This window comes from Eremomyces bilateralis (assembly GCF_010015585.1).
Source record: "Eremomyces bilateralis CBS 781.70 unplaced genomic scaffold P152scaffold_1, whole genome shotgun sequence".
NCBI classification, from domain to species: Eukaryota; Fungi; Ascomycota; class Dothideomycetes; order Eremomycetales; family Eremomycetaceae; genus Eremomyces; species Eremomyces bilateralis.
This window is the reverse complement of record NW_022985067.1, coordinates 1,449,381-1,476,396: the sequence shown is the minus strand read 5'-3', so window position 1 is coordinate 1,476,396 and position 27,016 is coordinate 1,449,381. Positions and strand designations below refer to the sequence as shown.

General features: G+C 51.0%; 11 protein-coding genes across 11 annotated transcripts; 6 read left to right on the top strand and 5 right to left on the bottom strand.

The window, feature by feature from the left end:
* Positions 1–2,995: 2,995 nt before the first annotated feature.
* P152DRAFT_15509 (uncharacterized protein) lies at positions 2,996–3,710 on the bottom strand. Its single transcript, XM_033673961.1, has one exon. The coding sequence runs from the start codon at positions 3,530–3,532 to the stop codon at positions 3,080–3,082; it is 453 nt and encodes a 150-aa protein (XP_033538963.1). The 5' UTR covers positions 3,533–3,710; the 3' UTR covers positions 2,996–3,079.
* On the bottom strand, positions 3,617–4,090 carry P152DRAFT_15596 (uncharacterized protein). Its single transcript, XM_033673969.1, has one exon. It carries the CDS (start codon positions 3,999–4,001, stop codon positions 3,702–3,704), a length of 300 nt encoding a protein of 99 aa, XP_033538962.1. The 5' UTR covers positions 4,002–4,090; the 3' UTR covers positions 3,617–3,701.
* A 704-nt stretch (positions 4,091–4,794) lies between these two features.
* Positions 4,795–6,860, top strand: P152DRAFT_15460 (sphingoid long chain base kinase 4). The gene is made up of 3 exons (XM_033673958.1): positions 4,795–5,215; positions 5,266–5,322; positions 5,379–6,860. Exons 1-3 carry the CDS (start codon positions 5,080–5,082, stop codon positions 6,689–6,691), a joined length of 1,506 nt encoding a protein of 501 aa, XP_033538961.1. The 5' UTR covers positions 4,795–5,079; the 3' UTR covers positions 6,692–6,860.
* A 169-nt stretch (positions 6,861–7,029) lies between these two features.
* Positions 7,030–8,840, bottom strand: P152DRAFT_427076 (uncharacterized protein; the record flags this gene model as incomplete). Its single annotated transcript, XM_033677288.1, has 3 exons — positions 8,351–8,840; positions 8,157–8,283; positions 7,030–8,106 (listed from the first exon to the last, which is right to left on the bottom strand). The coding sequence occupies exons 1-3, from the start codon at positions 8,401–8,403 to the stop codon at positions 7,030–7,032; spliced, it is 1,257 nt and encodes a 418-aa protein (XP_033538960.1). The 5' UTR covers positions 8,404–8,840.
* Positions 8,841–9,277: 437 nt separating this feature from the next.
* On the bottom strand, positions 9,278–11,413 carry P152DRAFT_386920 (FAD/FMN-containing protein; the record flags this gene model as incomplete). Its single annotated transcript, XM_033675857.1, has 6 exons — positions 9,278–9,425; positions 9,644–9,854; positions 9,919–10,491; positions 10,543–10,677; positions 10,733–10,884; positions 10,932–11,413. The coding sequence occupies 6 exons, from the start codon at positions 11,411–11,413 to the stop codon at positions 9,278–9,280; spliced, it is 1,701 nt and encodes a 566-aa protein (XP_033538959.1).
* An 804-nt stretch (positions 11,414–12,217) lies between these two features.
* P152DRAFT_407863 (uncharacterized protein) lies at positions 12,218–13,463 on the bottom strand. Its single transcript, XM_033676907.1, has 2 exons — positions 12,763–13,463; positions 12,218–12,710 (listed from the first exon to the last, which is right to left on the bottom strand). The coding sequence occupies exons 1-2, from the start codon at positions 13,187–13,189 to the stop codon at positions 12,298–12,300; spliced, it is 840 nt and encodes a 279-aa protein (XP_033538958.1). The 5' UTR covers positions 13,190–13,463; the 3' UTR covers positions 12,218–12,297.
* An 896-nt stretch (positions 13,464–14,359) lies between these two features.
* P152DRAFT_15450 (uncharacterized protein) lies at positions 14,360–15,385 on the top strand. Its single transcript, XM_033673955.1, has 2 exons — positions 14,360–14,370; positions 14,557–15,385. The coding sequence occupies exon 2, from the start codon at positions 14,628–14,630 to the stop codon at positions 15,048–15,050; it is 423 nt and encodes a 140-aa protein (XP_033538957.1). The 5' UTR covers positions 14,360–14,370; positions 14,557–14,627; the 3' UTR covers positions 15,051–15,385.
* A 901-nt stretch (positions 15,386–16,286) lies between these two features.
* On the top strand, positions 16,287–17,786 carry P152DRAFT_453905 (homocysteine methyltransferase). Its single transcript, XM_033678480.1, has one exon. It carries the CDS (start codon positions 16,675–16,677, stop codon positions 17,674–17,676), a length of 1,002 nt encoding a protein of 333 aa, XP_033538956.1. The 5' UTR covers positions 16,287–16,674; the 3' UTR covers positions 17,677–17,786.
* A 380-nt stretch (positions 17,787–18,166) lies between these two features.
* P152DRAFT_453903 (uncharacterized protein) lies at positions 18,167–18,906 on the top strand. Its single transcript, XM_033678479.1, has one exon. It carries the CDS (start codon positions 18,572–18,574, stop codon positions 18,776–18,778), a length of 207 nt encoding a protein of 68 aa, XP_033538955.1. The 5' UTR covers positions 18,167–18,571; the 3' UTR covers positions 18,779–18,906.
* Positions 18,907–20,091: 1,185 nt separating this feature from the next.
* Positions 20,092–21,942, top strand: P152DRAFT_453901 (FAD/NAD(P)-binding domain-containing protein). Its single transcript, XM_033678478.1, has 2 exons — positions 20,092–20,583; positions 20,631–21,942. Exons 1-2 carry the CDS (start codon positions 20,518–20,520, stop codon positions 21,795–21,797), a joined length of 1,233 nt encoding a protein of 410 aa, XP_033538954.1. The 5' UTR covers positions 20,092–20,517; the 3' UTR covers positions 21,798–21,942.
* Positions 21,943–23,690: 1,748 nt separating this feature from the next.
* P152DRAFT_15310 (uncharacterized protein) lies at positions 23,691–26,647 on the top strand. Its single transcript, XM_033673942.1, has 3 exons — positions 23,691–24,141; positions 24,196–26,105; positions 26,156–26,647. The coding sequence occupies exons 1-3, from the start codon at positions 24,000–24,002 to the stop codon at positions 26,291–26,293; spliced, it is 2,190 nt and encodes a 729-aa protein (XP_033538953.1). The 5' UTR covers positions 23,691–23,999; the 3' UTR covers positions 26,294–26,647.
* The last annotated feature ends 369 nt before the right edge of the window (positions 26,648–27,016 follow it).

The following is a 27,016-nucleotide window of genomic DNA, read 5'->3' as shown; positions in this document are numbered from 1 at the left end:
TGGTGGCTTGTTACTGCTGCAGTTCGAGACTGGGAAGGATATTTAGGAGGCGGAAGCGAGAAGTTACCAATCAATGAAACAAACCACGCATCAATTATGATGGATCGTAATGGATTTAGGATGGAGAAGTATAGATACTCCCATTGGATTAATTTAGGTTATAGGCGACTGGGATTAGGGTTTATGCTCACTGATTTGACTATTATTTGTGAATTCCTATTGATTTTCAATCCCTCCACCTCTCATCTCTTGTGACTAGTCTTTAACCTACATCAGGAAGTGTATGTGCAATTCTTCAGGTGCTTCTTCTCATTGCGCCTATATCCCTTAAGGCAGCAGTAGCACTTGTCTATAATTTTAGTCCACTTGAGCTCGTTGGACTCGTAATTACTGTTCAGCGGGAATAACCGTCGTCAAAACCCGCAGGCGAATAGAGTGGTGTGGATACCCTTCTCACGACAATTTAAATCGGTATCGTTTTTATGATACTGCTTGGACTGAGTTGAGTAAGCACTGTGGCTAAGCCAGGATTTTAGAAGAAACAATTGAATGAGTCGATGAGGATATGCAGTTGATAGGAATTTATACTGGCACTTCCAGAGTCTATAGTCTAGGAGTTGATATAAAGGTATCACTAGGTATGGTCCTTAAACAATAATTTAGTTAGTTAGTATTTCGTTAGTTATCCTCTTGTTACCTCATTGTTAGTATGCAACCTTTGTTGTTCCACATCCTCGAGGCGTTAAATGCTACGAAGCCAGACTTTAGAGTTTTAGTGCTGTACAATGAGTTTGTCGACAAAGGCCTTTGTACCTTGACTCTGCTCTCTACAGGGAAGAGGAAGGATTGTGCTTCGATATACAGCGATCACCATATTTCCTCTTTAGTATATGGCTTTGCTATATTAGTAGAGTGTGTCCTGGATGGCTGGATATCACAAGTTATCATTTTAATCTAACCTGGGCCAATCGTTTAGAAATTCGCTTGAAATGTCAATCAGGGCACTACAGTGGTGTGAGTGGGTGTACAAAGAGGCAGCGGTGATGTCATATCAACGGGGCTCGCTATCCGGTCTTAAATGCAGACGGGATTGTGATGATTGTAGACCTCAAATTTATGACATATCCTTTTACAACCCATGGTTTAAGGTTCTCTTAAATTCTCCAAGGGACCGAGTTTGACTTAAGCCGGCAAGTTTCGCGGCAAAGAATACCTCTACTAATTGGCATCTCAACTGCAGACTGCCACAATCAACATGCTCCGGTAAATCGCGGATTCCTCTCCTTGACCAGCAGCTTCCCATGCAAATTCGTGCTTATCTCCGAAGGTTGCTGACGGTGGACGTGGCCCTGCTTTATGGCGAAGATGGCCCGGTTCAAATGACCGATTGCGCTCCCTGGCTCGTCATGTGGAGGTAGTAGCGAAAGAAGAAGATGATATTCCTGTGGATTGATCGTGTATTGCGAACATCAACCACCGCAGGAACTAAATGACCAGAATTAGTTCCGTGTAACCATGGACCATCTTCACGGTATAGAGCACACGGACTCCTGCAGAATGACACTAACCGTCATCCGTACCCGAAGAATCGGCGCCTGGATACAGGGAAATATAGTGACGATAAAGGATTAAATTCAGACTCCTTTTAAATCCCATGAATATCCCTGACTTAGGATTGGCATGGTGCAACCACAATGGGGAGGGAATTGATTAAATCATCTCCGATACGGTCGAGTTCGAAGTATACCGAATATATTTAAGGATGTACGAAAAATGGACCAGCAGTCCGAAATGTCGTCATCGAGGATATGAGATGGTTACGCAGCATCATGGCTAAATCCCATTTGCATGTCTGAACAAAGGAAATCGTGGACTGGAGTCGTGCTATGGTACTGGTACTTGTTCTCTTCCGATATGGACTCATTATGAAGCTCATGCTCGGATTCATACCAGTCCGTTGAAACCTGGGGAACAGCGTCTGGGACCCTGAAGCCGGAAGGTTACCCTGTACTCCGAAAGAGCTTGAATCTAGATAGACGAGGCTTGTCCAAGATCACCAGGGTATGCTGTAGTCTGTAACTCGCTGCATCATACATGGTGTGGTGAGATCGACGACAAAGACTCTCTTCGGGAAGTCTACAACCAATGATATTGCCCAACGTTCGATGTACCTATCCAGTCTGGGAAAAGTGAGAATCCACCCAAATTCAAGAGGAAATTTTAGAGGGGCGCGTAAGCATCACAACAAGGAATCAGCTATTGTCCAAGTTTAGTTCCAGTCGAGCATCACCTGTTGCATAGGATGGATTTCATGCTTCAGTGAAGCTCTAGACCTGGTTGAGCCACTGCTGTTCCCAACCAAAGACCATGAGGGGAGGTTCTTCAACGGAAGTACTGAGGGACCTTTTTGTTGGCGGGACAAGGTTGGTGTCTGGCATTTTCGTTGGCTTGTTATTCGAAGAGGCCAACAGGCAACACCATAATTATGAGGGGCACGAGACCAGTGCCAATTATAGTGTGGCAACCATCACAAATTGAGCCTAATCGCGCATTAGTTGCAAGCCACAACGATGAAAAGTCCTACCGGCTCCCGGATCTTGGAAAATGCCAGAAATGCCTCGACATTCAACATCGCCCAAGAGCTCTGCGAATCATCTCGCTCCGCTTCGAGTCGGCGCAACTGATTTCTCGTGCCCGCTTTGTTGAAGCACGAGACCCTTTCGCCACAGTCAACGGTTCGGGATCCGTCAAGGGTTTGAGGTGAGGTCTGCGGCAATTCCACACGCAACGAGAGAATGCAGGATGAAATTCCTGAGGATTCCGCAGTTCCGATGCTGCGAGGACCCCTAGCAAACTGGACAAGCGTTTTTGTCGTCGTCGATCCTCCGCGGTTTTGGGCATTTTGGTCCATCTGGATCCACCGTTGGAAGGGGCAACATTAACGAGGATTCCATGCGCCCTCAAGGACATTCGAGTGGATTTTTGAGATTCGGAACAGGTTTCGTGTTTCGCCCAACTCATTTCGCCATCTCAACTTGCAAGGGATATTGTCATATTGTTCGACCCTCCCCCACTAAACTTAAGGATTTAGCTCGCAGACAGTCGCAGTGTATGCATTCGAGCATCCACAGATTTTTCTTGGAACCAGGACTGACTCGCCAAAACGGGGATCTGATGAACCGCAAATCATCTCCGCCCTCCGGAGAGACCCGCCCATGCTAAGGGCTAGACTCGGGTCTTGCTGGGGGTTGGACCCTGAGTTCTGTGTCTGGCGACTCTGGCCGCACTGCCGTGCGTGCCGATCAATCATGAACCGTTGCTTCTCAGGCCGGGGGGGTCCTCTGATCCTCTCTCGCTCTTCGACGCGAGTGCGCGACAGGGTGACGGCGGTGCGACGCCGGCAACGCTGTAGGAGATGGGCGTGTGACACCCTCGTGAGTCGTGAGTCGTGTGTGCCACTCTGGCCGCACTTTTTATAAATGCCTGGTGATCCCCAAGCCCGCAGAATGCCGAAGATGAAGAATACAGACATAATTATACCCTGAATCAAACTCTTTTGAAAGCCGACTCCCCATCTATATCAGCTGTTGTTTGGCAGATACACGCCACTTCTTCGAGATATCAGACATCATCCTTGATACAAACCCTCGTCACAGTCACAATTTTTCGCCTACCAACAAGTTCTCACTCCCTCCAACCCGCTAGAAACCTCCAAACATAGTCGCCATGGCTTCATCGAAGTTCACCGAACATATCGACACGTCAGTCGCGCCCATATTCTCTGACCGCAATGTTAGCCTGGACGACATCCTTAACGAAACCATCCAACGCTCAAGCTCTCGAAGCGGCAGCAGCACCGCCAGCTCATCCTCGACTCCGGGAAGTCCCGTAGAGGCCCAGGCGCCCATGTCGCCAACAAAGAACAAGCTCCGGAGGAGATTTACACTTAGCGCTCGAAAGAAAGACTGAACAGCAATGGACCGAAACGTCCGGAATGGCATTTGACCAAACCGAATAGAGCTACCCCTCTGGACTAAGTCACGATACGAGCGTTGAAGCTTGCCGTAGATCCTGATGCGACGCTGGATCAAGTCGTCGTTGTGGCGACACTGCGAATTGTCGATGCTGCTGCTAATGCAGGTCGGCCATATTAGGGAAGTTGCATGAATGCATCCGCTACTAAGAGACGGGCGGAGCGGGACACCAGAGACGATTTATGCATTGGATATATGTAAGGAAGTCGCACGACTCCTCTAGCGCATCCGAGGTTCGCGCCATCCAGTCAACTGGAGGCTGGATCTGAAAAAAGAATGCGTTGATGACAAGTTTTTTGGCGTTCATGCAATCGACCAACGGTTGCTTAGATGCTGCAGCTAGAGTGGAGCTGTGTAGCGTTGGAGCTGCCAGCGAATGAGACTTTGGTACGGAAAGCGGACGAGAGGGAGAGTTCAACAGGCGCATATTGTATACACCTGTTAACCGAAAAGATGACGAAGGTTTAGCAACCATGATTATAATGAAATGACTCAAGACACTGATGAACTGATTCCCTTGTGTAATGTGACAGTCGAGAGCAGAGCACTGGAGCTTTCAGGGAGGAGGTAATCGTCTGGTTGCAGTCTGATGGAATGAAATACGACCCTTCGACTGCTACCGCCCTCTAGTTACAGTACTAACTAACTATGTAGTTTCGGTAACTAACTAGTTATGTAGTTTCGGTAAACTAACTGATAATTGAACACAAACACATTTGGACTCCAGGTCATCCAGGTCATCCAGGTCATCTGGAACCTGAATCTGAATGGATCACAAGGCACTCAGGCATAAATACAATTAGTCACCTGAGATGTTCTATATATCATCTTTCATTGGTCATATTACAGATCCTAAGTTACATTACGACCAATGTGACTTCCATTTCGTAAGCAGCAGCGCTTTGTCCTGAGGTACTACATCCAGTTATGATGATTCCAAGAACCTTCTCCTTCTAAGGAGAAGACTGAAGATCGCCTTTGAGGATGTTTGCCTTCGTAGACATTTTACTCTAGACGGATAGTGTTGATACATCCGGTTGTCGCGATGGCGAATCCATTCCATGAATCCAGCCCGGAAGCAGCAGCGCATCCTCCCGATGCTTCCGGGGACATTACCTTGATGCTCCGGACGGGCAAAGGCGCGACTCTGAATTTGGGAACAGACTCGTTACTAGTACTAGGTAATAAATCCATCCCTGGGAGTCGAGATTCAGATTCTGACATTTGGCAGAGGATGAGCCTGTCACAAAGAGGACCAGCAGTTGCGGTTTACCCTTGAAGCGTCGCGGTACGTATTACATCCAGCGCCTAACATTGGGTCGCATAGGAGCTCATAGTGTCTAGCCCGTTCCCCTACGAAGTCCATTCCCTACTCTGACATCCTTTGGGTGTCTCATATGTCAACCCAAGTCACAATCACCTACGCCGTACATCCCACCTCCTCCACGGCCCGTCCTATACTCACATCATATCAAATTGACAAAACTGCCCTGGACAACGTGGAAACGTGGGTCGCTCGCCTCCTGAGCCTTGCTTATGGCAAGGCGCTATTGCACAAGCGCATCAAAGTCATCATCAATCCATTCGGAGGACAAGGAAAAGCAGCGAAATACTACCTTCGAGACATCGAGCCGATCTTTGCTGGGGCTAGTTGCACAATCTCAGTGGAACAAACGGAATATCATGGACATGGCGTCGAGATCGCGCAAGCCCTCGACGTTGAGGCATGGGATGTGGTAGCGTGCTGCTCCGGGGACGGCGTTCCGTACGAGGTGTTCAACGGCCTTGCAAAGAAGCCAAATGCTGCATATGCGCTGTCGAAAATTGCCGTGGTCCAACTTCCCTGCGGTAGCGGAAACTCCATGAGTTTAAATCTCGCTGGCACAGACAGCCCGAGCCTAGCTGCGTTGAGAGTCGTCAAGGGGGTACGGACACCCCTCGACCTGATGTCCATCACACAGGGGGATCAACGTACCCTTTCCTTCCTTTCGCAGTCATACGGCCAGATTGCCGAATCCGACCTCGCGACCGAGCATCTCCGCTGGATGGGCGCCGAACGGTTTACGTACGGAATGGTAACTCGCATTCTCCGCAAGGCGACGTACCCCTGCGACATCGCCATCTGCACAGCTATCAAGGATAAGGAGGACATCAAGTCATTTTATTTAGAACAAACCACGCAGCCCATCGAGAAGTCATGGAAGCGGCCGGCGGTAGGGGAAGATGCACCACTTCCACCGCTTCGATTTGGCACCATCAATGACCCAATCCCCGAGTCGTGGGAGACAAATCCCGAAGACAAGATGGCCATGTTCATTGCAGGCACCATGGCCTACTTGGCTCCCGACACCAAAATATTCCCTGCCTCTCTCCCGTACGACGGCCATATCGATCTCGTGCGGATGTACAGCGACGTCCCGCGGCTGCAGGCATTCAAATGCATGGGAGCAGTTGCGAACGACACCTGGTTTCAGCAAAAGTACGTGAGTTACGAGAAGGTGGTCGCGTACCGCCTCATCCCGAAGAATCAGGAGGACGGATACATTAGCATCGATGGTGAAAGAGTCCCGTTCCAGCCATTCCAGGTCGAAATCCACCAGGGTCTTGGAACGGTGTTGAGCTGCAATGGCCTGATATACGAGGCCAAAGGCCCTTGATTTTATTTTCATAAGTTGATACCCAGGGTTTGTATTCTCTTTTTTCCGGCACATGGCATTTTTAGAGCGAAGGTTCAGTCGTTTTGATACTTTACCCTACCTAAGCTGTACACCAATTTTGAAATTGATACCCAGAGCATGCCGTTCCGCGACGGCACCGAAGTTGTAGATCATGCGTTTCAATTGAATGATGTAAAGCATCTCTTTAGCAGGGATTCAACACTAAGGTACCCTACATTGTTGGATTTCCGTCGGAAAACAACAACCCCTTTCCTTTCGAACACACGGTCATTTCCGCGGCTCTATCGCACCGGGAGCCATCTGTAGCCAGACCACCTCTACCCCCGAGAAATCGGCTTCCTCATAATCCGGCCTCGCCTCACCCTTCCCGCCGCACCCCCAAACCCCAACTCCGCATTCCACGCATCCGCCGTCCCCTGATCCCTCGTCCCTAGCGCCTCGATCGCCGCCTGCGCCTCCCGACACGCCGCCTTCGCCGCGTCGTTCGCCCCGCACACGTTCGTCAGCTGGTCGCAGATCCGATTCGTGATGATGTTCGGGTTGAGCGCCTCCTGCTGCCCCTGCGCGCACAGCGGGTCGATCGGGAGGAAGGTGAACTCCGTCGCGGGGCGCCCCCCGAGCCCGCCTTCGAATTTCATCGTTGGGACGCATTGGCCGAAGTCGAGGCCGGCGATGGTGCTTTGTTGGACGCCTGCGTTGCCGCCGTTGCCGCCGTTGCCGCCATTGCCTGCTGCTTGGTCGGGAGCTGCAGGAGCTGTGGCGGTAGCCTCGGCGGCGGTCGCGGCAGCAGTTGTGCAGGCAGCTGCCTCAGTCTCAGTCACAGTCACGGTGACCGTTTGCTGGCCTTGTTGGCCCTGGTTCCCGTCATTTTGCTGGCCTTGATTGCCATTGTTTTGTTGGCCCTGATTCCTGTCATTTTGCTGGCCTTGATTGCCATGGTTTTGTTGGCCCTGATTCGTGTCATTGTGTTGGCCTTGATTGCCATTGATCTGCAGCCTCTGGTTTTCATTGATCTGTTGGCCTTGATTTGCCTCTCCGCCAGCAGCTTGCGCTTCGATCGCCGTAGTTGACTCATCGGGCATTTGCACCGTGAAATTCGAGAACCCATTCTCCTGGAGCAACTGAGCCACGCTTTTGCCATTCGCGGTGAGCGGATTCTGCAGAGTCTGCGCTGCAAGTGCATTTGCGATATCAGAGCCGACAACGTCAGGATCAATCAATGGGGTGATTCCGCGAATGAGCGGATTGGACGGGAGGGCTGGGTCTCCACAGATGACTGGGATAGCGGCTGCGGAGGGATTGAAGTTCTTCTCAGCCCCAACGATTCCTTGGGCTGCGGCAACAGCATCAGCTCCATTACCCAGTTGGCCTAGGATTTGATCGCCTCGAGCGAGCTAAGAAAAGTTTAGTCACGGTCTTCTCGAATGGGGTAAGGAGTACGTACCTTGTTGCAAGCATTGGCGGCTCCGAGGAGGTCGCTTATGGCTGCACCGGCGATGGTTGGGGCTTCACCAGGGTCGCCACCGTTGACAGCTTGGATTGCTGGAATCGGGATCTGTTCTTGATTGAAGCTACGAAGAGGTGTGAGATAAGAGGCATTATAGTACTAGCCAAAGCCATAATATGTGGAATCCTTACCGTGCGGACACCATCACAATCAAAACACTCAACAAAGCTGCATACTTTGCCATATTTAACTATAAATAATGGATTTCTGGGTAGAAAAAATGACAAATAAATCGCGAGATCGACTTGCAAAGGCAATTAAGGCTTGGCCTAAAGGAAAGTATAGCGGGCGACCTGCGCGAGAGAAGCGAATGGAGTAAAGAAAACGACAGGTTAAGGAGAGAGAACAGTGCGAGACCCAAAATCGTAAGCAATTTGAAGTTGGTGATTAAGAAATACTTCGTGATATGCGAAAGCTAGCCCTTTTGAAGTTCTGGGATGCCATTACCTACACCCACTCCTCTCACCGTTGCCGCCGAGAGTACCTGACGGTTTGATGCAGACAATCCTTCATATCCGGTAATCCGGAACCTACTAGGCCATTAATGCGTCGCATAATGGGTGAAGACATAAACGGAATATGTGCTTGCTAGCACACGGAGTTGGGCGGTCCTGAGCTGATTTGATGACGAAGTTGAAGTTGAAAGTGTATGAGTGAGGTTTCAGGAGGACTCTTTAAGCGACCAAGAACGCCCCCTGACCATTCCAGCACGTGTTGCTGCCCAAGAGTACCACAAACTCGAACATTTCGATGGCATTTCTGCATCCCCCTTTCGCTAAGGTCGATTGCTGTTGTATGAAATATTCGCTATGCTCTGACAGAAAGTTGCGCCATTGCCGCCAAGTCCAGCTAAATGGCAAAGTTCACGGCACCGTGGTTCAGACGTCTCCCTTGAAACTCAACAATAATAAAGGTTTTTTAGATTACATATTTGGAAACATAATAGGGGCCATTAATGGATGGGTTGACAACCGAACTGTCACTCGTATTACTTTCTGGAAGAAGTTCCGTGCCCTTTTATCACCATGACTCCGATTCGCGGAAATAGAGAATGGCCCTCAAAGTTTGGACCATGGCTCAAACAGTAAATCTGAACCCACGCAGCGGTTACAGACGAACAAGTTGGTGGGGTCGACCTTTCTTTTGATCTTCAAGAGGCGTTTGTACTTCGCACCCCAGAACACGTTCTGCCAATCCGGCTCGAACCTGGAAGCGTGGTGTTAGCTTTGTTCAAGTATCAAAGCCGAGGACGACAAGGCGGAACCGTCCACCGTAGGAGACCACTCAAACAAGCGACTCCGATCTCCAATCTGCGAATTAGGCATCACGCCGGTACTCATTTGTTTGAGATCATAATGCTAACGAGCATGCAGCTGGGGCAGCCAATACGAGAACGGACGAGAAAGGAACCCAGATTCACTTACGGGCTGGCTTCATTGATGTATGTTCCACCGTCCTCCCCTACGATCTCCGTCAAGCGTTTGCTAATCTCTAAGGTCTGGCGTCGTTTGCGAACTTTCTCCGGTGTTGGAGCATCGTCTTCGTAGTTACTTCCGATGCTGAAGATAGTGTGGCTCTCTTTCCAGATGTCGTGCGTTGCCACGTTGTCCCGCTCAGCCTGGGCGACGTTGCCGACTATTGATCGATTAGTTTCAGTAGATGGTTGTGGTCCAGTGCGACAGTATCCAGGATGGCTTACTAAAATTGAAACCACAGCCCCCTTCGTAACTGAATGCTAAGTCTACCAGCTCTTTGTTCTTCGTTTGGAGCACTTTCTTCGTCAGGAGTCTAGTGGTATCGACATTGTTTGTTGCAATGTTCGGATCCGTAAGGAAAGTATCGATGTAGGCCCGCCAGGATGGCAATTTGAATCCAAACACTTGACCACTAACTCCAGGAAGCTGGGTTATCTCAAAAAATGGCGCAAAGGCCTTCGTGAAAGTATCGTTAGTAGCATTTGCTTGAGAGAAGAGACCTTGAAAGCCTTGGTCTTGGACGCCATATCCAATGTAGCCACCTTCCGTGACGCTAGGAATGGCGGCAAGGGCCTTTTCAAGAATCAATCGACGACTGGCCTCGTCCGTTCCGTTGAACTGGACAAGTCCCACGTGCATGTGGGACGGGGACGGGTGAGTTTTGTATGTCACGGACGTGATCACTCCCCAAGAACTGCCTCCGCCGCCTCGTACCGCGTAAAAATAGTCGGGATCCGTGTATTGGTTGACAATTTTGGCTTCACCGGTGGCTGTGACCAAGCTAACTTCCAGTAGATCTATACTGTGTTAGTCTTTCCAACGCCTCTGATCCTAGAGAATTGACGTACTATCGACCGCAAGACCGTAGAAGTGGGCGAATGGAGAATGACCGCCTCCTGTAAGATACCCACCAGCGGCACCGACTGTCCTTGCAGATCCTCCAACCACGATACGGTTCCGCTCCGAGCCATCGATATATATGTCTGCATTGGTTAGCTTTTGCGGCTCGCTAACGGAGCCCTATATAAATTGGCATACCTCTCCATTGTTCTCCTGCTTGAAGGGTGACTGCAGGAATGCCACTCGTTCCAGCCGGAGCATCTTTCGGCACGAAAGAGTCTTGCCAATCTCGACCCTTCATGTTATGTGTCCAGATAGAGAAGCCCCCCTTTCCGCTTGAGCGTCCTAAACTGCCCACATGTGAGAGGTGCCGTTCGAACTGTTCAGGATAACTCACTGGCAATGTCCGGTGTTCTTGACCACCAAATAGAGATATTTTTCCATGGCGAAGTTGACAGATTTCTGCACATCCTCAACCGTTTGAACATCAACCGACAACTTCGGAACGATGCCCTGTCCACATCTCTCTTCCTGAGTGCCGTTGATGAGACATAAATCATTCCACATCTCCCAGACAATTGCGCTATAAGCGCCCGGCTCTCCTGTCCGCCAAAAGCTGTCCTCCCACCCTGTCCGGGCAGCTTGGCAGTCACCTTCGTTGAAATCCGGGTCATGACAGGGTAATGCTGCTGGGACACTTGCAATCAAACGGCCCGACACAGATTTATTGAATGTCCGCCATTCTTGGGATGAGGGCCAGCAGCGATCACCGAAGGAGCACCGTTCGCGAGCGTGATGAGGGTGACCACCTGCCAAAGAAAGAGTCGGTAAGGAGAAGGCCAGGCAGACCAGGGCCGAATTATACGATGATATGAGCATTGAGAGAGTATATACCAACAGGAATACCACAGTGACTAGCGACAAACGGGTGTGCAGTGACTCCATAGCCGTAGAAGATCAAGGAGGCGACTTCCCTTTATAACAAATGGATAAGGTCAATGGCAGCAGTGATTGCCAAGCACCACGTCCATCAGAGTCGCATATTTAAGGTCGCAAAGTGCCTCAATAATGCATATCTTGGAATTTCGAGCTCTTACGTGATATCGGATATCCTACATCGCAATTGATCGAAACAAGTATCGATGTGCATCTGTGCAACCTTGCTCTTCCTGCCTTGCCAGGCGTATATACTACCATACGAATAGTTGCACAACAGTCTACAGGAATTGGAATTTGCAATGGGGAATACCCACATATCGGTCTTCTCGGTCGGCGTCTAACTGCAAATGGGAGTTTGAGAGCACCATATTCCGCCGATCATGACTTTGTCGCCAAGAGCGCAGCGGTCAGCCTTGCCAGAGCCTTAGCAAGGCCTCGTCATGTGGCTTGAAACGGATGCCATAAGGGAAGGTCTATGAGCCTTACGGTAGCATTTTAGACGCGTAGAATGTCTAAATCGGAAGGACTTGCGAGCATCAATACTGTTCCCAAATGTCTCGGTGGCGACTGGATTAAATGATGATGAAAGATGAATGAAAAGGGTTGGGACTTGGGAGGATTGAGATGAAGGATGCATGGCATCGGGGGACGATCCAATGAGATCACTCGAAATCGAAGCACTCCAGCTACCGATAAATACCAGCGATGAAATTCATATCATATCTGCTCCCGAGTGCGCCTTTTAGTTACTCATATCATATCCGTTTGTCTGTCCGAAAAGGGCGATAATAATACAGAATGAGAACATAAACAAACCATTGTCTTTACAAAACGGCCGTCTCGGCGGAACTCCCATCGCAAAACGCCGCCCATCCATCAAGATCCCAATTCTTCAAAACGGTCGAGAAGTTTCCCATGCTACTTCCAGTAAATCTATCCTCGCATGCTTTCTGCACATCCTTCCCACTGATCCGGGGCGCGGCCTTCGGATATTCGATATGGAAGACCGGCTTGCCAGCATCGAGAAACGGTTGATAGGCGTCGCACTCCTTGTACTCTGCGCACTGTTCGTTCACGGCGAACTGGGTAAAGGGTAAAACATCCTCGACGATGTCAAGAGCATTTTTGAGGCCGATGGAGAGGCCACGCTTCTCGGCTTCTGTGGAGAGGAAACGCATGTATTTGACAGTATCGGCTTTGCGGAGGCTCACTCCGTTGCGGCGATACGTGTAGCCATCTGTGATAGTTAGATATCTCCAAGTCGTAATGGAAAACGTGGGAAGACATACCCATGTTATCTGGATCAACCCCATCACAGCCTTTATCGGCAGCAAGCTGAATACGGTTGGCCATGATCTTGCGGACATTCTGGCTGTTAACGTCGAGCCACTTCTCATCCCGCCACTCCGGGAGTCGGGCCCCCATATCATTTCTCTGAAACTGACGGCTATCTGGACGGTACGGCTCGTACGTCCCAGCAGAGAAGTAGCAGATGGTTTTTTTTCCTTGACCCTTCAGCGTGGCAATCGTCGTCGGATCGTTGTCAAACAGGTCGATATCGAAGATTGTGGCGTCCGGAGAGACATTTCCTTGAGGGTCTACCTTCATAGGCCGGTTCAGGACGATCTGGAAACGGGATCGCTGTATCGGCTGCCATAATTCGCCAGCCAAGACGAATGGAAGGAGGGTAGATGCAACTAGCAGAGAGCCTAGCATGGTGGATACCAGGGGGGATTGTTAACAATACAGCAGATAAGGAATGACGATGAACGATGGCCTTATGGCTGCCTGCAGCAAGGAGACTGTTCTCCGAACAATGCTCAAATCAGAAAGGAGTGACTGAAGGAAATCGGAGCTGTACTTTTGGAGTATGAAACGGAGGATATAGACTCCAATGAAGAGAACTAATGAGCTTTTTATACAATAATTATCCAGGCCAGCTATAAAGGTAGGAATGCCTCGAACCGCCAGCCGGTCTTTTTCTACTCCGTACGCACAATATTGCACAAGGAGGGCAATTGGCTTTTCCTAGGTTTGGCATTCCAATAAGAGCAATCAATTAAATGCAGAATAAGCTGAAGCCATGAATCCCGTTGCAGCATCTGTCATTGCAACATCTGTCATTGCAACATCTGTCCGAGGAGGGGAAAAGAATGGCTTCCCTCGTTTGATTCGTCGAATAAGATTTGATGAAAAAGAAAATATACGTATACAAACCTTTTTAGCCATTCATACGGCATCTCGATATTGCATTGGGGCGAAGAGCGGTTCGGAGGCGAGTAGAACCGCTGGATGAATCCGAAGAGTGGGAAGGATGGTGAAGGGTTTGATGCAAACTGGAGGGATGTGCCTGCTGGTAGGGGGGTTACCGAGGCTAGAGCCCGGACGAGCCAACAGTTCGGGGCCTTGGCTACAACTGGTACCTGCCCAAGTACACAATACACAGGATGATTCAGCAAAGATACCAGTTCCTAGATACCTAGTGTAGAATAATAGAATTGGTAACTGCAGTTCTTGTACTCCGTATCATTCACAACCGTGTCAAGGTGCACGAAAACCGGGGTACACAGAAAGTGAGGCTTTGACATGTGGAATATGAGCTTTTGAGTGGCGCGACGGAGGGGAAGCGGTTTTGCATCCCGCTCTGCTGTCCAGTACCAGGAGTACTGCTGTGGTTTATGAGGTTGAGATCGCAATCTTACCACTTTTTCTGGCCCTGCCAGCCTTTATCAGCGTGGCAGCAATGGAGGATTCCCCCGGCAAACGGCGATTTTCATATCCAGGGTTACTATAGAGGTGGCCCTCCTGAACCTGCCAGAGGCTGTACCTGCAAGTGTGGATCACATTGAACAGCATGATGGTCGCGCGACAATCGCGACGGCCGACGACGGGAAAAGGTACGTCGCGAAGACGCCTATTGTGGTTGCTCAATGCCCTTCTAGTCCTCGTAGCTGTTGCTGGCACGATCGGAGGTGCAGTGGGCGGAACAGATTCGACGCGGGCCGGGCGCGACCACTCGAGCCCAAGGTGAGTTATACTGCAAAAAAATCGAGCCGTCAATAATCGAACTCAATCTTTGCCAGTTCCCTGGTCACCTCTCGAGCCCCGTTAAGCAGCGTGACATGGACCGCCACCGCCGATATTGCAGCCCCCGATGCTACATCGCCGCCGAGCACCTGCCGCGGCACCATCTGCCCGCAAGTCCCCACAATGGCGTCCTGGAGCTCCACGCTGCGGACATCCATCTTCAGGCTCAGTAGCTCGAAGCTCAGTAGCTCGAAGCAATTGCTCGTCAAAGTCCGGCAACGCCAGCGGGTGGGACGCGGCCTGGGTCGACCTGGGTAGGGTGTTCACCTGCCCACCCGTCGCCGTGTCCTCGGCCCAAGGTAGCCTCGATGTCTTCGGGGAACAAGGCAACAGTGCGAGGTACACGAAGCTGTGTGCAAACAAGCACTGGGACGGGCAGTGGACCTCAGGCGAGAACTGCGGGTCGCCGCCTGCCGTCTCAACATGGGGCGAGAAGAGGCTCAACGCATTTGCCCGGAACGTATCGGATGGGATGGCGCATAAAGCGTAGGGCGAGAACGAAGGCCAGCATTGGGACGGGGAATGGGCTAGCATCGGCGGGAAGCTCAAGGGCAGGCCTGCGGTTGTCTCATGTGTCCCGGGCAGGATTGATATGTTTGGGATTGGGTCGGATGACTCGATGCTTCACAATGCCTAGATTGGGAGGGCTTGGGGCGCCGACTAGGTGGACCTTAGATGGCAATTAAGGTCCTCACCTAAGGTTGTAAGCTGCAGCTCTAAACAGCTGGATGTGTTTGCGCTGGGAGCGAATTACTATGTCAGACATAAGCCATGGCTTGGGAGCAGCTGGCGCAACTGGATTGATCTAGGGGTTCCGTTTGAGAGAGTGCTAGCCCCTGTTATAACAGGTGAACATCGACTTGGGTGTTGGCAGTTGGGATGGATGACTAGATACTCCAGAAGTCTCTTGTTGGTTCGGACTGGAGTACGAGCTGGGCTCTTATGGTATTGGGGGGAATCTGAGCAGTGCACCAGTTGCTGCGGCTGCTTCGAATGAGGGAAAATCCTGTGGAGTAGGAACTGATGGCCAGATACACTGTGCAAACTAGTAGAAAAGAGTCGATAGAAATGCCGCGCCCACGTCGATAGTCTAGGAAGAACTTGGAGGAAGCTTTTCAAAGACCATCTAGTGTTTTTAAGAACATGTGTCGTATGTGATGTGCTAAAATGGTTGGGAGTGAGGTGCTGTTGTTCCAGCAGCGAAGTTGTTTGTATACCATAGTGTGTTGTGTGTAAGTTCTGTGTTCTAGCTGAATGCCTGATCCCCTACAGATATCTATAGTTACGAGAGTCACGGCAAGATTATTAATGCAGTTTGTAGCCTTGGACTCCTAGCTGTAGAGCTCATGCCTTGGCCTGCGACAACATGTCTGTCCAATACCTGTAATATTGTAATTACCTAATGACGACACTATACATACCTACACGTAGTTGCGCGGTACGAGTAGTTAATCGTAGTAATCAACTATACGCACACTACAGTAGGAAACTACAAGGGCCTTATTACTACGGAGTACTCACTAATGTTTCGTTCATAGGTAAGTTCATGCATAATAATAATAGACATCGTGAAATTGTTCTCCAGCCTCCCCTTGTTCGGATCTGACCGTTTGATAGAAAACACCATCTCCACGGCGCCAAATCCTTCATTCTTTCTCTCAACGTATGTACGATATATTGCACTCATTTTAAGACTGTGCCTCTTACATTTCCACTTCCTGGATAGGTATGTCACAAGGATCTTCTCCAGCAATGAAGCCGCGAGATTTCTCAGTTTCCAGAGCACACTTGGAATCTATTCCATCGTTCACTACGTCTCTTTCTTGCCATATACAAACAGTCATGAGAATTTTCCGCTCATAATGTTGCCATTTTCAAATTCTGTCAGATTCCTGCTTTCCGATGCCTCGTCATTACCACTGCATCTCATGTCGTTTGGTCTTCCTCGCCGCTGGGCGCGCTTCAAGTACCCATATATTAAGCAGCACACCTGATAAATTACGACTTCCAGTCCCCCTCCAAATTAGGTCCAGACTTGCTGCAAATCGTATGATCGGTCCCAGGGTTCTGATCAACCATGCTAACCGCCCGAACAGCCATGTGGATGTCGGAGCATGGACAGAGACATCGAAGCTAAGTCCACGTGTGGACAGATTCCGGAGTCGTTCCCCGAACTTCTTGTTCTAGACGGTGCCTTGTCCACCCGCCTGGAGAGCACTCTCGGTTCTGCCGCACTATCGACGCCGCTATGGTCAGCACCCCTCCCCACGTCCCATCCGGACCTCATCCGCTCGATTCATCTCGAGGCCTACCTAGCTGGAGCCAATGTTGTCACGACCGCGTCTTACCAAGCATCGCCAATTGGTCTGGCAAAGCACCAAGGGCTGTCACCAGAAGAAAGCGCTTCCTTGATTGCGAAGAGCGCCGAGCTCGCAAAATCGGCAAGAGAAGATGCACAGACACATCTAACTGCAGCGGGGATACCTGCACCTGTGCTCCTGGTCGCTGGAAGTGTCGGTCCATATGGCGCATATTTGGCTAATGGAGCAGAGTATCGCGGAGATTATGAACTGCCATGGCCAGAGTTCATGGACTTCCATCGTCCGCGTATTGCAGCTCTACTCGATTCCGGAGTGGATCTACTTGCTTTAGAGACGTTTCCAAACTGGGATGAAGCGACTGCAGTGCTTGGGCTCCTGGAAACGGAGTTTCCAATGGCAAGATGCTGGCTGAGCTTTACAACCAGACCTGGCCACCCTGAGATGATCGCAGACGGCACATGTTGGGACCAGATTCTCCCGCCAATAGAACGGAACGAACAGATCATCGCTGTTGGCGTGAACTGCATCCCCCCTGAGGAGGTGGGTTCAGCTCTGAAAAGTATCGTGCCAAACACGTCGAAGAACGTCTTCGTGTATCCCAATTCAGGGGAAGCCTGGGACGCAGAGTCGAGGCACTGGATCGAAAATGATGCTGCAACTTTGGATACTTGGGGTCGGAACGTTAGAGAGTGGGTAGCACTGGGTGCTTCTGGCATCGGTGGATGCTGTAGGACCACCTCCAATCATATCAGGACGATTCGCAAGGTCGCTAATAAAGCAGAGAGGAAGAACTGAGATACACAGTGACGCGCCTAGCCTGTACGGAGATACTAAGGGGTTCGGTCATCGATGGAATTATAGTATGTCAACACTGGAATCCAGACATTATGGCCCTTCAATTAGACGCCCATCATCAGTGTCACCTGAGCGATCTTCTATCACAATTCAGGGGACCTGTCTGGTGTATGTAGAGCGATCATCTTCCTCCGATGGGCTATGGTCAATGAAGTGCACATCGTTCCCATTAATGACGCAAGACTTCCTCCTTGAGGGGAACTACGCGGTTTTATGTAGAGGGAGCAGCAGAAGATCTCTCTTGCGACCTGACATCATGGATGTAGATCACCGAGGTTCCCTCCACTTTCATAACTCCAACCCACGCCGCCGCGCCTTCGTGGGATACGGGCTACGGCAGAAATATGACGAAATAATGTCTAAAACACCAGCTAGCGACTCTCTATTTGCGGTATACAAATACTCGGCGAGTTTGTTGAAGTTTGCTGAAGTTTGTTGACATCTGTCAGCGAGGCGCAATCTCCGACATTGACGATACGTCGATATGCTGATGGCGATGCACAACCCTTCAGTTCCATGGGACCACCGGAGCCGGCGGCAAGTGGGAATAACTGCGGTACTCCACTGGTGCCGAGCCTTAATGGTGCCCGATGATTCCGATTGCCCTTGCATCTTCCCATCTTGATCCGATCGAGGAACTGCGCCATCTGATCGCCGTATAATCAGCGACTCGCGACTTGCGCTGTCAATGTTTAAACTGCTCTCAGCCATTTCACCCATACTGTGTACATAGTCCTGTCGCACACGACATTGCTCTCCGTTGCACATTTCTAGGGGATCGTTGAACGATTTAACCACCTCAATCGACGACTGCGTGTCTCTGCCCTTCCCCGCCATGCCTATCCGCAACCCTTTCCGCCGGCCAGCCATCGATATTCAGGACGAGAACCAGCCAATTGGGCATGACGGTGGCGACCCGGAATCCAGGCGCCCGTCGCCGAACCCGTTGGACATTAAGAAGCCGACGGAATACAAGATGAGCGGTATGCCACCTGCGATCCTTGCGTTCGTTGAAGAATCTACCCATTGCGATGCGGGGTGAACCAAATTGCATGTGGGCGGATCTGACAACACGATAGAAATCAACGACAGCGGAGTCTATCTACCGGTATGAGGAGCCAATCCCGCGCAAATCGCAAGATGTTTTGTATCTACTGTATGGATCCTGACTTTCGCCTTTTGTAGCCATCCCCTCCGGATCAGAAACGATCCTGGCTCAGCCGCTCGAATGTCTCGACCTCCTCGTCCAACCATCGAAGTATGCTCAGCGAGAAGGAGCCGTTCAATATCTCCCGAGAATCCTTCGATTCGTACCGACGATCATTCGTACGTGCAACCCCCGACCTCCAATCCTCATCCCAATGCGCCATACTAATTTGCCGACGTACAGGACATCTCCGCCCGCTCCCCCATCCCCAACAACGAACGCCGCAGCTTCGATTCCCGCACCCTCTCCTTCCCCCGCGTCCCCCGCCCCCCTACGAACGAACCACGCCGACCCCACCCCGCCATACCAGACGAAGACACCCTCGAAGACGTTTCGCTCAACGACGAGCCGAAGCCGAAGAAAAAAGGGCTCTTCGCCCGGTTCGGCGAAACCACTGAGAGCCATTCCAACCACGAAGCGCGGCCGGCGTCCGCACATGGCCACTTACCGGCGTTGTTTGGCGGGAGAAGGCGAGGGCAGAGCGGGCAGGGGGCGGAATTGGCGGCGGTGAATCAGAGAATTCAGACGCCAGTGAATGAAGGAAAGCCGGTGGAGACGCAGGGCGAATGAATTGGACGAGCGTGGCATGATGTACTGCATTGGGATCCATGGTAATGAAGGGGGGGATGCGGCGTCTGGTTTAATAAGGCTTTGGTCACGAATACGCTGCTGTGCTGCGGAACACGACCATTGATATTGCTACGGAGCCCGCCTGCTTCGACCGGCTCCGAATATGTGCTCCCTTGTTGATATGAGATGAGGCATGACCGCATATGAGCGGCCTTGATGAACCGCTATGCATATGCGCTCTAATATAGTAATATAATATTGTGTAAACATTACACGAATCTGGGACGAAATCGCACAGCTATGGAATCAATCATTGTAATGTTCTTCCACACGGATGAATAACTCTCATCAATATCGAACTGCTTTTACGATGGTCCATAAGAATTTATATACAGTCGGACTCGCGGAGAGGAATCCGGATCGGATGAGATCGGACTGGAGGTGGCTGGGATTTTGGACGCTCGGTGCCTCAGGCAACACACCAAGTGCTGATAATGGTGTCAACCGAGTCATACCTCGACAATGCCTCCTCCTCCTTTTACAAGTTGTTGAATGACTTGTAGATCTATCCGTGACAACGATAATATCTGAGCGTCGAGGTCTTTGAAAGATGAAGACGATTGTGGTTGGCGCCGGTCCTGTAGGCGCCTTAGCAGCGATATATGCCGCTCAACGAGGAGAGGACGTCGAGGTGTATGAGCTCCGTGGAGGTCAGTCGTTACATACTTTCATTGCAATTGAATCACTCTATTGTTGACTCAGGAATTTCCGTTATGTTTTTATTCAGTCCATCTATGTTATTGTGTTTTCAATGCCTCTACCCTCTACATCTCCAGCTCTGAGTCCTTCATCCAGACCTCCGTGACTCTCGGACTATACCCTTGAATTTCACACGATCTATCAACTTGGCCATATCAGAACGAGGGATTAATGGAATACGAAATGCCAATTATCCGGGTTTACGGGAGTCGATCTTTGATATTACAATCCCCATTGAGGGCCGAATGATTCATGGAGAGCACAAAGGCCAGCTGTATTCCCAAGCGCAGGCATATGATGCCCACGGGAGGGTGGGTTTACAAACTCGTTTCGAAACAATTCGACTGACCGAAAACAGGTCCAGCGTGCCATCGACCGCGGAGCGCTGAACAAGAGGCTCCTCGATGTCCTTGCGGCGATGCCCAACGTCAAATTCTTCTTCCACCACAAACTCGTTGGTGCCGATTTTCGGAAGAACAAGGCCTGGTTCGAGCGACGCACTCCACACGGGAACAGCGAGACGAGCCAAGCGCATGACGAAGCGGAAGTGGATTTTGACTTCATGATCGGAGCGGACGGGGCACATTCCGCCGTGCGGTATCATCTGATGAAGTTCGCGCGATTGAACTACCAGCAAGAATACATTGACACCCTTTGGTGTGAGTTTCAGATCCCCCCATCGGTGACGGGCGGATTCCGGATTTCACCCAACCATTTCCACATTTGGCCGGCCGGGTCGCACATGTTCCTCGCGATCCCGAACCTGGACACGAGTTTCACGTGCACGCTTTTCCTCCAGGCCGAGAAGTTCGAACAATTAGATCAGGACCCGCGGTCAGTGATCCCGTTCTTCCAGAAGAATTATCCTGGCATCATCCCGGATCTTATCACGGAAGAGGATGCGGTGAGGCAGTACAAGGAGAATCCGCATTTGCCATTGATATCGATCAAATGCACGCCGTACCACTTCGGCTCCAGCGTCGTTATTGTAGGCGACGCAGCTCATGCCATGGTCCCATTCTACGGTCAAGGTATGAACACCGGGATGGAAGACGTACGCGTGCTTTTCGAGATCCTAGATCAATATTCTGCGACTGCATCGCAGACTGGGACGCCCGCCTCGTCGTCGAAGGGCGATTCCTCTGCTCAAGCCCGCAGCACTGCGCTCGCCGCCTATTCCGCTCAACGCCACCCGGACACCGCTGCAATCAACGACCTGGCAATTCGCAACTACCAAGAAATGCGTGCGGACGTCCGATCCCGCTGGTACCTGTTCCGGAAGCACGTCGAGGAGTGGCTGAGCTTGTACGTGCCACGTCTTGGATGGGCAACGCAGTATGCTAGGGTAAGTTTTGGGAATATGCGGTATTCCGAGGTGGAAACGCGGGCGAAGTGGCAAGGGATGGTGTTATGGAGAGTGGTTATGATGTCGGGCTTGACTATGGGGGGGTTGGCTGGGTGGTGGATGGGAAGAAATCAGTTTTGGAGGAGGATAGGTGGGAATATTAGACCTAGATGGTCGTGAGAGTGTTGTCAATAGAAGTACCAGCGTCGGTGGCGTTAGATCTCCCTTCTAGAAATCTTTATAAGATTTCGGACTGTAGTCGGTCAAAATAGAAGGACTTTCCATGCTGTTGTTTTCCGCTCACAAGGGCGCTTTGTTCATGTCAATAGTTCATCTTACGTATACATTTCGTCGTTCCAAAGCATAAACGACCTGATCGAATCCTCCAGCCGCTCCGGTCCCCTTCTCAGCCTCCTGGAAACTGTGGGTGCAAGTCCTAGTAATACTAATTATGGCCAGTGTGGCCAGTCTACTTCCCGTGCTTTTAAGGGAATCTCCCCAAACGAAACACCCGCCCTCTTCAAAGACACATCGGGATTCGCAATACGCTAAGAGCAACCTTTTCGGCAATAAGTACGCGCTCTACTGTTCTACAAGCAATCGCGATTAAATAGCCGGTATGAAAGCAGTTTATGTTTGTTTCCCAACGCCCGGAGGACCAATCAATAATGAAGACTCGGAAGGCTGCAATCAAGGCGCAGGTTCTGACAATGGCAAGCATCAGTAGCCTGAAGATGAGGAAGTGATGTGCTTTGGCGCACTGGTGAGCAGGCTCACGAGGCGGATCGAACTCAAAATGGACCAACTCAGCTCTAAGGACGGTGTACTGTCCATGATTCTTCGGCATTATTTCGCGGTCCAAATCTAGGAAAGATTAGTCTTCATACGCCGAGACAAGACTTGGATTTAGGAAATGAACGACTATATTCAAGAAACTTGAAGGAGGAATGAAACGCGACGAGAGACGTTCAGGATGGGGGGCGAAGCCAATAATACTAAATACGTCCAACACAGCTGGACAAGCCTCCCGCTGTGCTTTGTATGAGATTTTTATGGTCATCATCTGGCTTTCCATTTTTGGCTCTTTCGTCGCTCAACTTGTATAAGGAGGGAGTACCTTCAGTTACCTGGCGTGGTCGAAATAAGGTCTGAGCCTCCAATGTCCGACGAAGACACGGATTTTTCGTTGGTCGGTGAGCACAAGGGGAGATTTTAAGTTCAAGCGTTATGGACCTTCTGGGCAATCAAGCCAGGCACGCCTGCGTCGTCTATGGTATATTAATGTGTCCAGCTCGAGGAGGTACGAGCGCTGCACGACAATGCCTCTCCGTCGACTGTCTCGGTTGATGTAGGAACGTTGATACGAACCACGGATGAAGAGGATGAGAGGAAGATATGAGGTGGACGTTCCCTTTGCAGTTCTTTAATCCAATCTTTAATCATGAAAAGCTGCTGGATCTAGCGTCCTCCTTCAATACCAAAAGCAGCATGATGCATACAGGACTTTCATTTTCACCCAGGCGACCCGCTCGGCGACTAAGGTGCCTACTCGCTGGGAGCAAGGATATTGCTTGCCAATTGCCAAAAGACGATAATGACTGGGTAGACGCTCCAGGAGTCCAGGTCGAAGAATCGAACTTTTCATTCATCGCACCAGACGATTGGTGGACAACCACGGTTCGGCTCCTCCGGACGAGGCTCCTTCTGCCTATATCTGCCCGGCTATTGAACGCTCTCAATTCTCACAAATGTCCAGATATCTAGAGTATTACTTCCAGGACACTAAACTTTTTCACGTGTGGAATTGTGATCAGCGGCTTGCTCACTAATACTGGTAGCGTCTGGGCAGTAAGGACGGAGTCACGGCATCTGAGACAAACAGGCGCTGCGCGTCTTAAGATGAATACTGAATGCCATATTGACTCCGAATGAACCCTTGACGGGAGTAATGCACGCATATTGTGACAGCGATGCCGGTGGTCACTAGGACACAGTACCCAATGTCCCCTCTTTCTTGGTCAGGGTCGATTCGCCGCGCGTTTCTTGAATCTTGACGTTCTGACTCCCGACCGCCCTAAGTCCTAAGCGGATTCCCTCTCGAGTCTAGACATTTCGGCACTATTCCGTCCACTGTTAGACGCTCCGCCAGTCCGTCTCATCCAAACATTGCAGGCGGGGATATCGTGGGGACCACATAGTGCGGAGAACCTGCAAACGTGCTAAGTCGATTCTTAACTTCCTCGTTTTCATTCGGGGTCCTGATTTCCCCAATTTTCCCGCTCCCGGTGCGTAACTACGTACCGCATGTGTTTGCAGCGTGCAGCCCATCCGTCTTGACTCTTGACTGATCGGCCGTCGACCTTCTCCAGTGCCTCCCCCACAATGGAACAATTGCAGGGAATCAAAAAGCCTGTCCGGTTTAGATCTCATTCCCTCCAGCGGCAGAGGGTCAGCAAGGCATGCGACGAGTGCTACCGTCTAAGAACAAAATGCGATGGCGAGTTTCCCTGCCGGCACTGCAATGGTAATTATACTTGACAATTATGCCTGAAAACATGCTGATCTGGAACCATTCAAGAACTCTCATTGCCGTGCGGATACTACAGAGAGCCCAAGAAGCGGGGGAGAAGGACACAGAAAGAGAAGCAGCTTAGCCAGGCCCATACGACATCCCAAAGTCAATCGATTGCTACGCCAGCATCTCCGCAGCGATCACCGTCTGTGTCGTCAACCGCCAACCCAGAGTCTATCTCTGGTCATTCGACTGCTGTCAATGGAAGTGGAATGTCGCCGCCTACCAAGCTAATGGACCACAACACGACAGCTACCTCACCCAGCCATGCCAATCTCTACAATTTCTCCGGTCCTGATGGGTTGGAATCATCTGAATCACCGCCTGCCCAACTCGATTGGCAAAAGGCCGCAGAAGTCCCCATGTTTGACGCATCACCTCCTCCCATGTGGCCTCAGGACCAGCAGGGAATCTCTCTTGCCTTTTCACAAGATGCATTCGGGATGGGAAGTGTACGGCAAGACCATGATATGCCACATCTCAAATACCCTGTCTTATTGCCGTGCTGGCCGTTTATACAATCATTCATGACAGCGACCCTAGCATGCGACCTCCTCGACGAATACTTCCGAAGCATGTCCCCTCGATTTCTTCACCCTTCTTCGCCTTATGTGATCGCCCACATCTTCCGCAAAGGCTCAATTCTACACCCGATGAACCCCCGGGCATGCAGTCCAGCACTGCTAGTCAGTCTTCTCTGGATCGGCGCGCATACCAGTGATGCCTCCGAGCTATCATCTCCTCCAAATGCGCGAAGAAAACTCACAGAGAAGCTGCTAGACCTGTTTCTAGAGCTTCTGCGACCAAACCGGACTTCCCTACTCCCGGTGAGTGGCTCGTACTTTGAGGAGAGGTTACCTGGAGGCTTCCTCAGCTCTCCAGTGCCAGGGAGGGAGGAGAATATAAGCTCGCTCGCCGATACCACACTGGATGATGTGATTACGTATATCCACCTTGCCACCGTTGTTTCCGCCAGCGAGTTCAAGGCATCCAGCATCAGATGGTGGAACGTTGCCTGGTCTCTCGCACGGGAACTCGGCCTGAACCGGGAAGTCGTCGAGGATGGGCCGAAACACGAGTCGTCGCTCATCACCGAAGAGGAGCGCGAGGAGCGGCGACGGACCTGGTGGATTCTCTTTGCCGTAGATAGACATCTATCACTATGTTACAACAAGCCCCTCTTTCTCCTCGACGCGGAATGCGACGCTCTCTACCAGCCTGTTGACGACACGATCTGGCAAAGTGGCGATGAATATACCACGCCCTTCATCCCCCGCGAACTAGGCCCTCCGGTCTCCTGCACCGACCACAGCATCTTCGGCTTCTTCCTTCCGCTCATGACCATCCTCGGCGAAATCATCGACCTCAACTATGCCCGAAACCACGCGCGGTTCATGCCCCGGCTTACCAGCGCCGGTATCGATGAGCAAGCGCAGGAGATCACCCAGCGGCTGAAAGGCTATGGGGACAGTCTCCAGATCTTCGAAACCCAGCGGTTCTGCATCCTGGATGAAGAGGGGGACCAGTCAGGATCCAAGGAATCGGATCTGCACACGCGGAAGGTCATCGCCTACGGGACACAGGTGATGAACACGTTGCATATCCTTGTCAACGGCAAATGGGATCCACTCTCATTGTTCAACGGAGCCGATCCGTGGGTATTCTCCGAGCCTTTTTTCGCCGCTGCGGCGCACGGGATCAAGGCGGCGGAGGCGACCGAGAAGATCCTCCAGTACGATCCGGATCTGAGTTTTATGCCGTGGTTCTTCGGGATCCAGCTGCTTCAGGGCAGCCTCATATTGCTGTTGATCGCGGACAAACTTCGAGACAACACCAGCATGAGTGTGATTACGGCGTGTGAGACGGTGACGAGAGCCCACGAGGCGTGCGTGGTGACCTTGCATACCGAATACCAGGTACGTGCCCCGAAATGCCGCCGTTGAACGACACTAACATATTGGCGTAGAGGAAATTTTGCAAAGTGATGCGATCGACGATTCGGCAGGTCAGAGGATTCGGCGGACGGAATGAAGGGCAGACCCGAGCGCAGGAGATACTGGCCCCGTATCGATGGACGGTCAATGGATCCGGTCTAGCTTTATGATGAGCTATCCAGCGTTTTTCGAGATACCCCTCTTATCAATTTCGATCAGCATTCGTCTGCAAGCAGCGTAACGCACCCTATCTGTGATTTCGACTGTCAGTGACTTCGGTGGTCTTCCGATTTGGGGAAGATGGCATTAGAAGCAAGCGCTGCTCAACCGCGAACCGGCCTCTTCGGCATATACACAAGATGCCACGTCGGGAACTTTTCTAACTCGGCTGTTTACAACTTGCCCACGCCTCTACGACACTTCCGAAAACTCTACGCCTATATCACCAGTCCCCAGGGATTCAAATTTAGTCGCTTGCAGAGGTCTCGGGATTCGCTGGCTGCAGCTGCAAGCCTCGCATGTTTAGGGTCAAAGCTTATTGTTCATGGGCTGGTTAGGCTCCTTCTCTCATGTTCACCCCATTTAATCTTGATGGTACTTGCATGATACCCATCAAGTGTATAGCATTAGCGTACCCTCGCCACTGCAAGAAATGGATGGTGCCAATTACATGTGGTACGTATGCCTGTCTCTTCAATGGCTATTCACTATTGTGAACTTGTGATGGATTCGGAATTGCAGCTCAGTAGAGAGAAGTTCATCCCCAGTTCGGCAGCTCCCCAGTCTCCACAGTCTCCACACTCCGGGTAAATGACCACCGGAATTTCCACTTTCGGAAGCATCTCCAGGGTCAGCCGATCATCGGGAATTCAGGGTGCCAAGCTCGGCATCAC